Source organism: Thamnophis sirtalis, unplaced genomic scaffold, assembly GCF_051295495.1.
Source record: "Thamnophis sirtalis isolate CommonGarterSnake01/CBP01778 unplaced genomic scaffold, rThaSir2_p1.2 scaffold_10, whole genome shotgun sequence".
Classification (NCBI taxonomy): domain Eukaryota; kingdom Metazoa; phylum Chordata; class Lepidosauria; order Squamata; family Natricidae; genus Thamnophis; species Thamnophis sirtalis.
The window spans coordinates 24,178,667-24,195,555 of NW_028261390.1; the positions used below are offsets into that span (position 1 = coordinate 24,178,667).

A 16,889-nucleotide genomic window follows, 5' to 3' on the forward strand; every position below is an offset into this window, starting at 1 on the left:
TAGTATGCATGCCAATATCAATTGTAACAATAGTTTTAAAGATAAATAATAGGCATGGGGAGATACAATCTAATTTGTTTCAAGAGTTTTGGATTAGTTCGGGAGTGTTATATTTCCTTGCACTCAAAGCAAATTTTTTCAGAAATGACCTGCTTTTTAAAAAAATTCCCATTCCGTATTGTTCCCTGGAACTGAAGAGATTTTTTAAAATTATTATTGTTATAATTATCTAATGATGTCTGTTTAACAAGGATATATTTGGATTTTTCCTCATCTCTTCACATACCATGTAAATGTTTCAGTAAGAAAAGCAGGTTATTGGGTTTCAGTTCAATCCATTCCCTGTGTTCTAGCTCTGTTTTCCCACTAAACTTTTGCCTTGAGTTTAATCAAAGTTGTGAAAATATTTAACTTTCTCAAGCTGACCATGAATTAAAATAATTTTCAAGGAAACACATTTCAGTTGCAGCAAAATATCCTGTGGATAATAAAATGTTTAGGCTATTTAGATTTTCCAACTTACCCTGAATGGGGTTTCCCACTCTTTTTTAAAGATTCAATGATAATTTTTCTAGTAAAAGCTGTTGGAATTCCATTTTATGGCATATTAGAGAATTAGTCATTTTTTGAATAATCTATTCTAAAACCTTATAGAAAAAAATCTTGAGCAGAAACTTACTATCTGAGCACCAATTTGATGGGCTATAACCATTAAGAGGCTCCAACTGCACTTCATTATTAGAGGATGGTCCAAAAAAAACACTATATGCAATGAAAGTGTCCAAGGGTTCAAAGGTCAAAGTCTTGGAAACGACCCAAAGATCATCTGTCAACATAGTACATACATTTGCATGAGTTACACCAAGCAATCAATTTTGCAATTCAGAAGTAAAGTTACAATTGAAACTTCGAGAAAAAAAGTTTTTTATTTCCTATGTCTTCTTGCTGGAAAAACACTGGAATTTTTTCCTTCTCTTATCCAACAATGCATTGGGTAAATATCTATTTTCATATTAAGTAATTTCAAATTCATAAGAGTGCTATTTGAAAAAATATCCTCTGAGAGATATTTTAAATTTTATCACGTATATCACTTAATTGATTATGAACAGTCATTCACAACTGTTTTACTCTATAAGCTAAATATATCTCTATATAATAAAATGGCTGTGGGTGTGTATGTTCCAGCATAATTCTGGAACACCTCAAGTAATTTCAACCAAACTTGGTATACAGATGATATACGCGCTGGAAAGAATTATTGTGGATGTAAGACACCCCTAAAACCCCTTGGGGGGGATTGTTCTGTTAGGATACAGTCCCTTGTGCCTTAAAATGGCTTCTACTGTGCAGCACAGTGGAGTTGCCATGGTAACAGCTTCACAGTACTCTACAAGGGGGCTCTCTCTGGTAAGGGGGAAAATCCAACATTAGAAATTACGTTTGGTCTGGACATTTCCCCCCTATAAATAAATACCCTGGCAATACCGGGTTATCGGCTACTATTAAATAAAAATATAATAATATTTATTTATTTACATACCTATAATTAAAATTTCTAAGGCCACATTTTTGAGGATTTTAAACAATTTGGAAAGACATGTCCTACACTACTCGTACTGTACACTGAACCACTTAGAGCTTCCAAGTGATCTTCAAAGGTAGCCCCATAGAGAACATATTGCAATAGTCCCTACATGAGGTGATTAAGGCATAGTGACTGTAAGACAGGTCTCCTAGTCTGAGAACAGGTGCAAATGATGCATAAGATAAGTCTATGCAAAAACTTTCCTGGCCAGAGCTGCGAACTACTTTTTGAGTAGGAGCTACAAGTCTAGGAAAAATTCCAAACTATACACCAGTTCTGTCTGTGGAAGAGCAATCTATCCAGAACTAAACTTAGACAATCTTCAGAGTCAGATAGTTCATGGACCCATAGCCATTCAGCATTGCTGAGTGTTGGGCTTAACCCTACTCCTCCCCATCCAGACCACAACAGAATCAGGCACTGGGACCAAATATTGACAATCTCATTTGGTCAATCAGGGAGTCAAGATACATAGCTTGGTGTTGTGGCCCAGCAGGAGCCGTTGGAACTGCTGATGGACTCCGATAGCAAGGAACCCTATGAGTCTGCTATGGAAGATGTGGAGGACCCTGGGCAGGGTTCAGACTCAGAGCAGGGACCAGAGAGGCTGGTTGGCCACCAGGAGGCGCCTGAGGCATGGAGCAGTGGGGAAGACCAAAGGGAGTTTGTCCCTGACGCCAGGCAATGGAGGGCGGAGAAACGGAGGCAGCAGTTACGGAGACAGACTCGTAAGAGATAATCAAGCCCAGGTGGTTGTGGCTTGACCCCTCCCAAGAGAGTATATAAGAAGAGACTTTGGGAGGAGTCCTTTTGCAGGACACAATCGTTCGTAATAATCTGGAGAACTCCTTGCCTGGTCTGCCTTGTGTTCCCGTGTCTGAGGGGGCCTGGGTTGCTGCCAATGTCTTGCCAGTGAGTCGTGTCTGGACTATAATTGCTGTGAATAAAGAGTGGCAAACAGCTAAGCCTGTGTCTGCTTTCATTACCGGATGGAGGGGGGCCAGAACAGCTTGTCAGAACTGAGTCAGATGCTTTGTGGACAGTTGCAGGAATCAATTCAACTCAATCGATCAATTGTGAGTCAATTATTGATTATCTATTATGACCTAGCTCAACAGGCACATACATGTTGAACAGAAGATGAAGGCATGCCATAGTCATTTATGTGACATATGGTCCCAAAGAAATGTGTGACTTGGGGTTCCTTCTAGACTTGGGGCTTTGGCCAAAGAGTAGAAAGATGCTTGGATGGGCCTTTGACCAACATTGACTGGTACACTAATTGTAGCCCTATCTAATCCAAGATGCATTGGCAACAGTAATGATCACCACCACAGATTTGGTGTCCTATATGCTCTCTTTGGAGTTGTCTTTGGAGACAATCTGGAAGCTCCAATTAGCCCAGAATACAAAGGGCCCAGACTGCTGACTCCAGCATGAGAGTTTCTTCATACTTGTATATTCTTGTTAAATTGTATATTATTTATTACATTATTATTTGTATATTTTTTGGTTGCAGAATGCTACCAGTCATTAGATTGAGTCAGTTAACAAATAAATATGTTGTAACATAATGTAATGTAACAAAATGTAATGTAACATAATTTTTCTTTAGCCTCAGACATTTTCAAATTTACCAACCTTTGCTATATGCAGAGGAATGTTCCTTCCGATTCAGTTTAAGAAATAATTTCCTCTTAGAATCACAGTCAAAGCTAGCCTTTGCAATATTACATGTCTTCATCTTACCAAATTGTTTTCTTTGGGTATCAAACATTTTCCTAGAAAAATGAAATATAAGAACACTGTAATTGATATTATTGCTTTTATAAGCGAATACTAAAAATAGATTTTCATGAAATAAAAAATAAATAAAACTGGGGACACAAGATTTAATATTACTCAAAATAATGAATAAACGCTTCATTAGTATCAATATTAATATCAGTAACAGATATTGATTGAAAGTGCTAAATCTGGCAAGTGGGATAAAATGACCAAAGAATTGCTTAGTCTGCTTGAAATTAATTCATAATACTGAGTTCATTATTACTATTTTTGACTTTTTAATTACCTTTTTAGTAATTCTTTCTAAAGGAGACTTAAGTAAATTAGACATTATCATCATTATTAATTAGCATCACTTCCTTTCAGTTATAAACTACTATTGAACTATATCTAACATTTCAGAATACCTTACTAGAAGTTGGCATTCTTCATAGATAGAAATTCTTTGACATCTGAGGTAAGTTCCAATACTCTTTATATCATGAAGTATAATACCAGGTTTACTCTCCATCTGTACAGGTTTTACATCTTCAAGCCACTTAAAAAAATTACATCGATCTGCTTTAGCTGCGTCACAAGAATAGAACAGACGACCCTGGAGCAAAATAAAAGCCATACAATAAATCAGTTTATGTTAGTGCGTGCTCCAATTGTGTGCATATAAATCTGATGAACAGATAACCTGACTAATTTTCAAGAGAGAGAAAGGGGGGATAGAGACAGGAATAGAGACAGAGAGAAAGAAAGAGAGAGAGAGAGAGAGAGCGCTTAACTTTATTGGCTAAGTGACTTTGTGTAACAAATCTCTAGGAAGATGCTGATTCAGTTAACCTGGTTTTGAGTTATATGGCTTTTTGGTCACAGTATAAAGTTGTAACTAAGTATAATATCAGATTATTGAGCTGATACATTGTATTTATTAAAAGAAACTTATTCCCCCTCCCTGCCTGCTAAATTTATTTAGTGACTACCTTCTGTTCATACTATTTTTCTATTAAAGAAAGAAATGCCAGGTTTTAAAAAATGATATTCACTGAGAAAATTGCACAGGGACAAAACCTCCCAACAGTCATTATTATCCTTACGAAAACAAAGCTCATACATACGAATCCTATCCCTGGCCATTCAATATCATAAATGGGTTCAATAAATGTTGAAAGGAAAACCATTCCCCTTTCCCTAGTGTACACAGACCTGAACTTTTTCAGTGGCTTACCACTTAAAATACTCAAAATATTTTTTCATAGTTATTAATTTCCATATTTTCCAGCTACTGTAAATATTCTGACAAAATGTATAATAAATTATTTTAGTCCCCAAACACAAGCCAAATTTTCAATTTCACAAAAATATGTACATCTATGCAATTTATGTGCATGCGGCATTCATATTTATCCTAGTAAAACCATGGTTTTAAAAAATTCCAATAATGTGTTTGAACCAGCCTCTAACAACATACCTTATTTCGGCCTTCTTTTCTAACCATAACGAGCTTTGCTGCTATTTTGTGGCTGCAGAGAGGCGCAGTATTCTCTTGTTGCCCTTCTTTCACCGATGAATAGAAAGATATGTCTACTTTCCCAAGAGCTTTATGTAGGTTTTTTGATAGTTCAAATAATAATATGTTTAAATGTTCTTTTCATAAAAATAGGAAATATGAGATGTTTTGCAATTAGTGGGAAAACATGCATGTTAAAATATGTCATTTCATATCAAGTAATATTGAATTGCTTGAGTCACCTAGTCTACTTTTCCAGTTTAATAATGACTCCAGGGAAGGGAAAAAACTAAATAAAAAACTTTGAAACTAAGAATTTCTTAATCTCAATGTCATTCATAGAAAAAAAAGAAATAATCTGTCAAGCATTTTAGTGCTAAACATGGGCTACCATACATGACTCCTATGATGTCAACGAAAGGAAATGAAAGGTACTAATTGACTTTGGAAGTAAGAAACAGGGAGAGAATTAGTATGCAATTTTTCTTTTTCAAACTATAATAACTTTGCATAAGGCAGAAAGGCAAATGGCTACTGGTTCTATAAAATTTGACTTTTTGAGAAGTATAATCAAAAATCTTGATTGCAATGCATTTTTAGAACCATTTACGAATTTTGAGTACCAGTATTAAAATGAAAAGTTGGAGCATACCTATCAATGCAGTAATAAAAACATTCTTATAATGTGCTGGAGACTGAAATTCAACTGGGATGTGTTGTTGTCGTTTAGGTACATTAGTATTCTTTACCATATCTGCCCTAGGGAAATACAGTTCAGAAGTATCCTATAAAACAAAATAAGTAAATTCCTATTTTCATTTTTCTGATCTCATATGCAGTAAATGCCTATATTTAAGACCACTGAATATAACATTTGTTAAGGCTATGTCTATTCTTCCAGTTTTTATGACCACATATCTTACCTGAGTCTTTTAAAATACATCTATTTGAGTGCTAAATTTTAATCTTAGAAAATATGGAAATATTCTGTCTCCAGAATGTATACTGTAATGTATAATTTTAGAACTTGACTTTATAGAGTTCTATAAAAATCACCTCAAGAACTTAAAACAGTGACTCAAGATGCAGGCTTGTTCTGAGGTTTGCAACTATAGTGCCCAGGTTTAGTCTAATTAAGAGTTTATGGTTGATTAGATTCCTTGTGTTAGCACAGTTTGCAGCAAAAGGAGAGTCATGGTTTCATGAATGAACTGTACATATCTTAATTTGATAAACTATGATTATGAGATTATCAAACTTAAATATTTTGAAACCTATTAACACAGTATTCCTGAAAACCTTATTAAAAACCTTGTTAAAAATTGTAAGAGAAAACATTAGGCAAACACAACAAAATTAATCTGCATGTACACATGATGGACAATATTTAGCAGCATTTCTTAACATTGGGAACAATGACATACCTTGCTATCACTGGTAATATTTGGGAAATTCAGGTGACCTAACTCACTTAGAATTTCTGCAGTGCAAAAGTGTTGATTTAAGTGCAGGGAAAGTTTCTTTCTTTCTGAAACAGAATCTTGACTGATAAAGTTTTGCCGCTGTTTACAAAGCATGCTTTTTATTGTCTCCAGACGCTCAGAGTCCAGAGAGCTTTTATGGATGACATTACCCTGATTCTCTCTTCTGTATTCTAATGACATTCCTAAAAAACTCTCAGCTTTGATATCAGAAGCCATGGCCACTTCGTTGCTATTTTGAGATCTCAAATCACAACCAGTTGTGTTGTGGTATTTCTCCCATTTGCTTTGTTCCTTTTGTTCAGATACATTAGGCAATGCACTCGGTATGGCTATCTTGTCTCTTACTCCTATGTACTTTTCACTCACAAAGGTTTTACACATCCTGCCCTCAGGGTCTAACATTTCTGATTTGTCATATGTATTGACTACCGAGAAACCACAATGATGATGAATCTGTTTACAGATTTTTGCACTGGAATAAAGTTGGAAATCAGAAACTGGATTATATACATGTCCAGGAACAACTGGGGTTTGTGTTCCAAGAGTAGGTAAGAGGATAGACATATCATTTTCTGGATACACGGAGTCTCCCATTCCTATAAAACAGGGTACAGTATGCAGACACTTGTAAACAAAATTCTATTGATAATATAGGAAAGCATTAATATTAGTATTTTTTGGGGGGAAATGAACTGCCTTTCACTAAATAATTTCAGTAGCAAAAACTTCAACAGCAGTCATTACTAATATAGCACAATGTACTTCTTACTGGAAGGTTACAATAAAACTACGCTAATGATTTTGTTAAAGAAAATGATCTTATAATTTTGGTTATATTGTATATACGTGAAAATTCAGAACTGCTATATTCCTCAAAACTAATACAGTTAAAACTTTAAAGTACAGGATAAATTTTCGTAAGAATAAATAATAAGAGTGTGTCTTTCTGTTATTTGAAAATCAAATTTAGTTCCTAGTTATTTTTATTAATCTAGCTCTACCTCTAAACAAGATCAATTAGATTATAAATTGGGAAGACATCAAAACATTTTGCAATATGTCTCCATTTCTTAATATTGATTTTTACAGCTATTTCATAAATAGAAAATAACAGGGATGTGATAGGTAGAGACTGAATAAATTTATTTTGTTCATGGATTTAAAAAAACCCTCATAAATGAAAAGTTGCACTCACAGAGATTAGGAGACCCCCATCAAATAGGCAGGAATGGAGGAAATTTCAGCAACATTTTAAAAAATATGAATTACTTACATTTTGTTAGTGATCAAACTAGATTAAGAATGCTCAAACACTAACAAGCATTCCAAAATCTGGCACAGCTGTTATTTATAACATCAACAATCGAATCTTTCTTACTGAAAAAGATTTTTTTATTATCCATATACAAGTCTGGATGAGTTTTGGATATCAGCAATTCCTGCTCTTCTATTGTTTCTTTACTATCTAGAGTTGGGAAAAAGTGACAGCCAGGAGTCTGTGAAGAAACCCATTGTTTTGATAACAGCTGAACAGAAGGAATGTAAAAAGCAGAAATATATAGTTACAAATAGATACAAATATCTACATCTATAAGCATTTATTCCCAAATTTTACAGAAAATAAGGAGCTGAACTTTAATATTCACTTAGTAACTAAATAAATTCTAATTCAAAATTAGTAACAGATGTACATAACAGTGTTCTTGATTACTACTCCCTCCTCTCTCTATGTATCTATGTGTATGTATCTATGTCCATGTCTCTGTGTGTGTGTGTATGTGTGTGTAGATACATACATATATTCCTTTTCTAGAGAAAGAAAAAAAGGGAGAAAAAGATACTTTTGAAGTATATTATGTTATTCAAAAAAATGAGAGGAAAAACATTTTAACATTCATGAGTATATGATCAATGGGATAATGTCTTGGCAGTATCTAGAATTAAAGCAGCTATGTGGTAGTAAATGTTTTTGTTCATTAAAGTAATGATAAAACAAAATGAACCCACCCAGTCATTACCTTATTAAATTCCCCCGAAACAGACTCTGTGAAGTCCAGATTTGAGGAAGAATTTGTCACAATCTGATTTGGAGGTTTAAAAGATGTAGTCTTTGTTACTATTAAGAGGAAGAAACATACACAATGTTGAAGAGTAATGCTACATTTTGGTCATTAATTGTTCATATTGATAGCCACTTACAAAATTTATTACTGCTTTTTTCTTCAAAAACATTGAATTCATTTCTAAATGTTTTGGTTTCGCTGTTACTGAGATCATCTTCTGAACCTAGAGGCTAAGGATAAATACCCCCCACCCCAATAAACACATTTAATGCATTCCAGGGTAACATTGGTTTTTGGATTAGTTCTAGGCATTAATTGCTGTATATTAGCTTAGCAAAAAATTAATAAGAGAAAACAAGGGCACTAAACAGGAGTCTCAGTAATACCTCTTAAAAATTTGGGTAGCATAAAATATTTATAAAGATCCCCCCCGAGAGGGATTAAACTATCTGATTCTTATAAGCAATATCCTATCTTATGAATTTGTTGATAGTCATAATGATTATTCCTTTTATATACAGCAGTATTTTAAGCTCTTATAACATGACTTTTTCAGAGTATGTTCATAAATTTAAAAATGTGTACATTTAAAAATCTTACCTTAACAAACTCAGGTACCTCAGGACAGTTCAGTTCTTGCACTAAAAAAAAGGATGCATCTTTTGAAGCACTTTCAGATTTGGTGATGTCACTTTGTGGATCCTTTCTGTGATACGAACAGCGTTCTCTTGTCATCATCTCACTAGCTGCTGAGCCTTTCACCTGGTATCCGTGAAATTCAACTACCTTCATGCATTTAATGGAACAAATATTGTAAAGGAATGCTATTCATTGACTAAAAAAAGAAGCTATAAGCACAATTAAACTTCAGTGTGTGGGTATATTTTACGTATCTTTACGAATCCTTATACCTTTTATAGAACGAGACACTGAATTATTAATTTGTTCAATTGCAAAAATTGTCAGTTGATTTTTATGTTAACCCTTAGATTCACTTGTGAGTCCTGGGCAACAATGGCCTTACCCAGTTTCATCTATCAGTCCCTGGAAATGAACCTTCTCTCTCCAGTGAAATTCCAACCCTTCCCCCTCCCCCTTCCCCCATGGCTCCTATCCTATTGATATTTCAGAGGGTCCAGACTTTTGGCTAGGGTGTTTGAAGTTCCTTCTGAGTAATGTTGCTCAGTTTTGCTATCTTTTTGCTCCTTGTTATTTTTTAAATGCTTTTATTTTGTGATTCATCAGAGTATCTGGCAGTATCACATTTAATAAGTAATACTAATGGAATATATCTCTCTATTGATATCTATCTATATATAGTATCTATCTATCTATCTATCTATCTATCTATCTATCTATCTATCTATCTATCTATCTATCTATCTATCTACCTACCTACCTACCTACCTACCTACCTACCTACCTACCTACCTACCTACCTACCTATCTATCATGTATCTCTCAAGTCAATACGTCTTCTCATATAGGAGATGGAAGATTTTTTTTCATCAACAAAACCTTGCTCTGGAGAATCCCCAGACAATGAAGTGAGTTTTAGGACTCTAGAGGCCTGCAAGCAGGAGCATAACTAGTTAGTAGGAAAAATGCAAATAGAACAGTCCCCCTAAAACGCATGATGTAACACAGATTAAAGCCATTGTTAGTGGTGGTTGCAGTCAGCCAAATATTTAAACTGGATTTGAAATTTTATTATGATACAACATCAAAAGAATATTACCAGATTTGGTGAGTCAGAATGTAGGCAAGGTATCTGCACATCTTCAGGACAAAATGCTTCTGCAAAACTTTTTTTAACTATCAAAGGGGAGGGGGGAAGAAACAATAAACTTCAGTCATCAGGCTAAATCAATATGTGTATGTCTATGGTGGATTAATGATTTTGCATATATGAATATATCAGACGTACTCATTTTGGTAGAATTGGTCAGAATAACAACAAATTAAATTTCTAAATTCAAAGTTATAGAATAATTGCTAGAGCTAAAAATTATTAGAAACAGAAAAAACATATTTTCAACAATGAAATATTTGACAAATCTAACATCAGTTATTAACTGCTTATGTAAGAAAAAACAAATAGTATAAGAATCACTTACAAATGGTGTTACCAATCATATTATGCCAAGAGCAACTCTTTTTGAGTATATTTTTTAAAAGCACTACAGGTGAAACTCAAAAAATTAGAATATCGTGCAAAAGTTCATTTATTTCAGTAATGCAACTTAAAAGGTGAAACTAATATATGAGATAGACTCATTACATGCAAAGCAAGATAGTTCAAGCTGTGATTTGTCATAATTGTGATGATTATGGCTTACAGCTCATGAAAACCCCAAATCCACAATCTCAGAAAATTAAAATATTACATGCAATCAATAAAACAAGGATTGTACAAAGAACAATATCGGACCTCTGAAAAGTATAAGCATGCATATGCACTCAGTACTTGGTTTGGGCCCCTTTTGCAGCAATTACTGCCTCAATGCGGCATGGCATGGAAGCTATCAGTCTGTGGCACTGCTGAGGTGTTATGGAAGACCAGGATGCTTCTATAGCAGCTTTCAGCTCTTCTGCATTGTTCAGTCTCATGTCTCTCATCTTTCTCAGGCGAGTTTGCTGGCCAATCAAGCACAGTAATCCTGTGGTCATTGAACCAGGTTTTTGTGCTTTTGGCAGTGTGGGCAGGTGCCAGGTCCTGCTGGAAAATGAAGTCAGCATCCCCATAAAGCTCATCTGCGGAAGGAAGCATGAAATGCTCCAGAATCTCCTGGTAGATGGCTGCGTTGACCCTGGACTTAATGAAGCACAGTGGACCAACACCAGCAGATGACATGGCTCCCCAAATCAACACAGACTATGGAAACTTCACACTGGACTTTAAGCATCTTGCAGTGTGTGCCTCTCAATTCTTCCTCCATACTTTGGGCCCTTGGTTTCCAAATGAGATGCAAAAGTTGCTCTCATCAGAAAAGAGGATTTTGGACCGCTGAGCAACAGACCAGGTCTGTTTTTCTTTAGCCCACATAAGTCGCTTCTGACGTTGTTTAGTTGTTCAGGAGCGGCTTGACAAGAGGAATACAACATTTGAAGCCCATGTCGAGGATCTGTCTCTGTGTGGTGGCTCTTGATGTACTGACTCCAGCCTCAGTCCACTTCTTGTGAAAGTCCCTAACACTTTTGAATGGCCTTTTCCTGCAATCCTCTCCAAGCTGCGGTCATCCCTGCTGCTTGTGCACCTTTTTCTTCCACACTTTTCCCTTCCACATAACTTTCTATTTATGTGCTTTGATACAGCACTTTGGGAACATCCAACTTCTTTTGCAATTATCTTTTGAGGCTTTCCCTCCTTATGGAACTTTGCAACTTTAATAAGACTTGTATGCCACCCATTCCCTAGGGACTCTGGGCGGCTCACAACAAAAGCAAAACATAAAAATATTAAAAATACAGAGGGTGTCAATGATGGATTTCTGCACAACTGTCAGGTCAGCAGTCTTTCCCATGATTTTGATTCCTACTGAACCAGACTGAGAGATCATTTAAAGGCTCAGGAACCCTTTGCAGGTGTTATGGCTTAATTAGCTGATTAGAGTGGGACACTTTGAGCCTAGAATATTGCACCTTTTCACAATATTCTAATTTTCTGAGATTGTGGATTTGGGGTTTTTATGAGCTGTAAGCCATAATCATCACAATTATGGCAAATTACGGCTTGAACTATCTTGCTTTGCATGTAATGAGTCTATCTTCACCTTTTAAGTTGCATTATTCTAATTTTTCGATTTTCACCTGTAGGTTGGATATAAATTTGGCTTTGTAGTTGTGAAAAAACTAAGGATTCCCTTTCGTTTTCCCACCTCAGACTCTCATGTTGTGGGCATCCTCTGATTGAGATTATGATATAGGGCAATTCCTCTCCTTTAAAAATATTCATTTTCCATGAGTAGAGATTAGAAAGTCTGCTATAGAGAAGCAGAAGCCAGGAAGTTCACTTCCACCAGTCCAGTGATAAGCATCTAAATTTAGGTCAGCTCCGTTCTGCCACATAGCAAAGTAAAGGTTATTGTCAACACCTATTGGTATTTTTGATATGAGACGAGTCTTTGAGAGTATAAATTTACTCTCCCATAAATTTAGATTTAGAACTTATGACAAATTGTGACCATTTTTCATATATACTGAATTCATATCAAGAATCAGAGTTATATATCTTTCTTAGTGATCATCACAGAGAAAACTGGTTCATATCACCTGTCTGGGTAGATGGGCGGCATAGTAATTTAATAAAATACAACAGAAACTAAAAACTGAACTTAATCTGAGAATGTTTCATTTGTTCCTTACAGGAAATGTTTTGATAAGTAAGGCAACATTTCTATTTTGAAATTTAGTAAATTTCAAATTAATTGAATTAGTAAATTAATTATGTAAAAACTACTATTATTATGCCCATGTCACAAATAAAATGGTGGAGTAGTAAGAAACACAGAAGTTTGTCCAAAAACAGCACCTATAAAAAAATTCAACTCTAGGCAACAGTTTGCACTTTTAATTTATTCCTGCATTACAGATATTTTGATTTCTTAAGCAGGTGTATGCCACTTTAAGAGTAATTTTCTGAAAAATATTATAAAACAAGAAATAATTTTCTTTTCCCACAAGGTATCATTACTGCTTTAAAATTAGTAAAAGTAAAATTATTAACTGATTTTAATTTTAAACATGTAATCAACAGTGCAAAATTACAAAAATGTTACACAAATCGTATCTAATTTTCTAAAGCAACAGTAGATACGATTTTACAGTAGATATTTTGCATCATTTTTTAAAAATTCAGGTAAGGAAAGGGGCTAGGTAAATTAGTGAAAAAAATACTTCAAATTATATTGTATTACAGAATTAAAAGCAACAACCTTTTTCTATTAATCTCACTCTGGATGCACTGGTTTCCTAAGGTCATAATACGTTCAAAAACAGACTAATAAATCTGAAACAATTCACCAACTGAGGGAGGACAAAAATCAACTGTTGAAGGATAATATAAACTGAAATATTTTTTTTCATTGGATTTGTTTTTTTAAATTGAAAATACATTGTGCATTTTCTAATTACAAAGTTTACTCATGTATACTATTTTTTAATAACTAACTTAAAATTATTTTTAGTGTTTGCTTGAAATGCAGTGGGGGAAAAACATCAGAAATTTTGTTTTAATGAAAAAAATTATTTTATTACTATTAATACCTGTTTCAATACCTTTATTTTATAAACATTATTTTTATTTGCAAATATATGAAGCAGCAGAAATAAAGGGAATATTACTTTTTCTATTCTAAGTTAGTAAAGTGTAATACTCACTATCTTGCATTTCACCGTCCACATCATTTTCCATTATCAAGTTTCTGCTTGCACATGGAAATTGCTGGTGGACATCCGTATTCTGCACATATAATGTGCTTGTGTCTATCTTCTCATTAATCAAAACTTCTGAATTTTGCCATTTTTTCTCCCAAATCGCTGTACTCTTTTCTTTAATGTTGACAGGCTTTGCAGAAATTTCATCACAAAGAGATAATGGCTGGGATCCTGAGATCCTGTTGAAATCATGATCTTGTACAAACTCTAATTGTACATTGTCTTTCCTTTCACTACTACATCCTATTATATCACAGTTTTTTTCAGCACTGACCTCAACTTGATTTTTAATTTCTTGCCTTAGGCATACAGAACCTTGAGAAATAATGCTGTTTTCATTAGGGTTATTATCATCTGTACCACTAAAATCCAGTATATTTAAAAGATTAAAGTTAACCTCTGTAAATTGTTTTCCTGGATTTGCAAAGTCAACACCTGGGCAACTCCTTTCCAAATTACCAATTATGCCATGTCTGTTTGATTCTGATGAGTCTTCAAATGTTTTCAGTGCATTTCCACAGTTCAAATTAGCATCATCAAGTGAACGTAATTCAGTTTTATTGCTTTTATTCATGAAGGATTCACTTGGGAAAAAGTTATACAGCTGACTTCCAGTAGAACCTTTACTAACAGGAGAAATATCAAGTTTCCAAGAAGATGGCATTTGTGGAATCTCTTTATGGTCATTGGATTGGCTTCTGTTTACACATTCACTCTCATTTAAGCTCTTTTCAATTGATTGCAAATCACTAGTATTCTCATCGTTGTTTTCTGTGTTATGTACATCAGATAAACATGATGGCATATAAGCATCCCATCGGCTTTTTCTTTGCAATAAAACTTCTGGGTTGGATTCTGATTGCCTCATTGTGAACGGTAGATTTTTCAGTGAGGCAGTAGTCTCATTTTCTAGACTCTTGGAAACATGTTGGTCATGACTCAAAAGTGCTATAATTTCAGCTCTGCTTCGAATGTTCTCTGAAAATGCATGATATCTTGAATTGACCAGTGGATTTTCTAACTGAAAATTTGGCTTCAAATATTCAACAGCTAAACTATTGCTACTACATTTTTTATTCTGTACTATTTCATGTTCATCATCTAAAGAGGTTGAATCCAGAAAATTAAAACATGCATCTTTAATATTCTTTGTAGAAGCATCCCCATTAAAATTTGAGAGTAAGATAGTATCTTCCCTATTTTGGCAAGGAACAGAAAATAAAGGAGAAGACGCATAAAATTGGTGTGGGAAGGATGAAAGAGGACCGTTGGATGTAGATGGCAATGCAGGTTCCTCCACTAACTTTTTCTTTTCCACCTGTCGTGGTATTTGGAAACCCTGGAAGTACATTTTGAATGGATAGTAAGTTTAATAAACGAAGACTTAATAAAGAAAATATCACTTAAGCTTTTTCTAAAATAAAGCTGTACAAAACATTTAGAAAAGCATTTTTTAAAAAGTGAAGCATCTTCAAAGAAAAACAAGAACATGCAGTTGCCTCTAGAAAAAGCACTTTTGGGACAATTGTGATCTGGATGATGGAGAATCTCCAGACATTTTCCAAAAAAGGAACTTTTCACAAACACTGAGGCAACAGTGTCCTCAAAAGGTCCAACATAGCTACTGGAAAGATTTTCTCTGAGTATTCAAAGACCATCTAGAAAAACCTTCATAGTGGCAGCAGTGAATTTTACGAAGGAAAACTGTCTCAGTGTTTTAATAGGGAGTACTTTGGTCATGCCAATGAATTTTACAAAAGAAATTCAATTCTTTTGAGTATTTATAACTGAATAGCACAACTTAAATGGGGGTCTATTTTCTTTTAAAAACCAAATGCAATTCACTCATACATATTTCTATAAAGTGCAATTCATAGAAGTTGGAAGCATCTGTTTCAGCTGTGAAGCCAAATTAAGGTGACTGGAAATATTACTAATACAATAGCAGGAATAATATTGCATCAATCAATAAATATAATACCATGTTTTCCCGAAAATAAGACCTCCTTGGATAATAAGCCCAATCAGGCTTTTGAGCGCATTCAGTAAAATAAGCCCTCCCCAAAAATAAGCCCTCCCCGAAAATATTGCAACACAACAGCAGCAGCCATGAGGTAACCACGCTCTCGTCACCTTCTGCATCTCAAAAATAATAAGACGTCCCGAAAAATAAGGCCAAATGCTTATTTTGGAGGTTAAAAGAAAATAAGACTATGTTTTATTTTCGGGGACCCTGTTTTATTTTCAGGGAAACACGTGTGTGTGTGGGGGGGGGGGGGTTAGCAGCGAATTGTCCTAAAAATGCGAGTTCCAGGTATAGTTATAAAAGAAACTGACATAATGATCTCCAGAACGTTTAAAATATATTGTTCACTGAGCTTTTGTTAGCAACTGCTAACATTGTCAGAGTGTAAAAGCCATCAAAGGGATACCTGCCTTTATACAATGTTAATCAATTTGGTCATTGCATGCGTGAGAGGCTCATTCACCCACCTCCCACCATCAGGGTAAGGTTGTGGGGTGCTATTGCTTCCAACTATAGATGGCTTAAATAATGTATTTCATTTTTAATGCTGAATTTGCCTGAGGAGTGGGAGGGAGAGGGGTTAGATAAATTAGTCCTGTTGTTTTTACATCAGGCATGTTAATTGATGCTTCTATTCCTTCCTCCCTTATCGAACACAGCTTGGGCTGTTCCTCTCCCTGTCCCTGTGAGACAGAAGAAGAGGGAGGAGGTGTGGGGGGAAGCCGGAGAGAATGCTGTTAAATCAACATCAAGTAGTTCAACGTTATTCCCTGGGGAGGAACAGCCCAAGCTGTGTTCGATAAGGGAGGAAGGAATAGAAGCATCAATGTAAAAACAACAGGGCTAAGCAGAGGTGGGAGGCGGGTGGATGGGACTATCACGCGCGCAATGGCCAAATTGATTAACATTGTATGAAGGCAGGTATCCTTCCAATGGCTTTTACACTCTGATGATATATATATAAATTTTTCATATTTAATTGTCGGCAATGTAGTTCAGACAACTG

General features: G+C 34.9%; 2 protein-coding genes across 2 annotated transcripts in view; both read right to left on the reverse strand.

Moving 5' to 3' along the window:
- Window positions 1-15,208, reverse strand: part of ZGRF1 (zinc finger GRF-type containing 1) — a 28,896-nt gene extending 13,688 nt beyond the window's left edge. The window contains exons 1-10 of the mRNA XM_087724220.1: window positions 13,801-15,208; window positions 10,160-10,236; window positions 9,022-9,207; window positions 8,558-8,651; window positions 8,377-8,474; window positions 5,527-5,659; window positions 4,836-5,011; window positions 3,784-3,971; window positions 3,230-3,369; window positions 680-826 (exon numbers count right to left, since the gene is read on the reverse strand). Of these exons, the coding sequence (XP_087580346.1) occupies window positions 680-826; window positions 3,230-3,369; window positions 3,784-3,971; window positions 4,836-5,011; window positions 5,527-5,659; window positions 8,377-8,474; window positions 8,558-8,651; window positions 9,022-9,207; window positions 10,160-10,236; window positions 13,801-15,208 (2,647 nt within the window). The remainder of the gene's footprint in view (window positions 1-679; window positions 827-3,229; window positions 3,370-3,783; window positions 3,972-4,835; window positions 5,012-5,526; window positions 5,660-8,376; window positions 8,475-8,557; window positions 8,652-9,021; window positions 9,208-10,159; window positions 10,237-13,800) is intronic.
- On the reverse strand, window positions 6,275-6,952 carry LOC148043809 (5'-3' DNA helicase ZGRF1-like). The gene has a single exon (XM_087724218.1). The coding sequence runs from the start codon at window positions 6,950-6,952 to the stop codon at window positions 6,275-6,277; it is 678 nt and encodes a 225-aa protein (XP_087580344.1).
- Window positions 15,209-16,889: the final 1,681 nt, after the last annotated feature.

What these genes read in the sequence shown, in the direction of transcription:
- LOC148043809 (XM_087724218.1), bottom strand. Translation starts at nt 6,952, where the DNA reads ATGGGAGACTCCGTGTATCCAGAAAATGATATGTCTATCCTCTTACCT.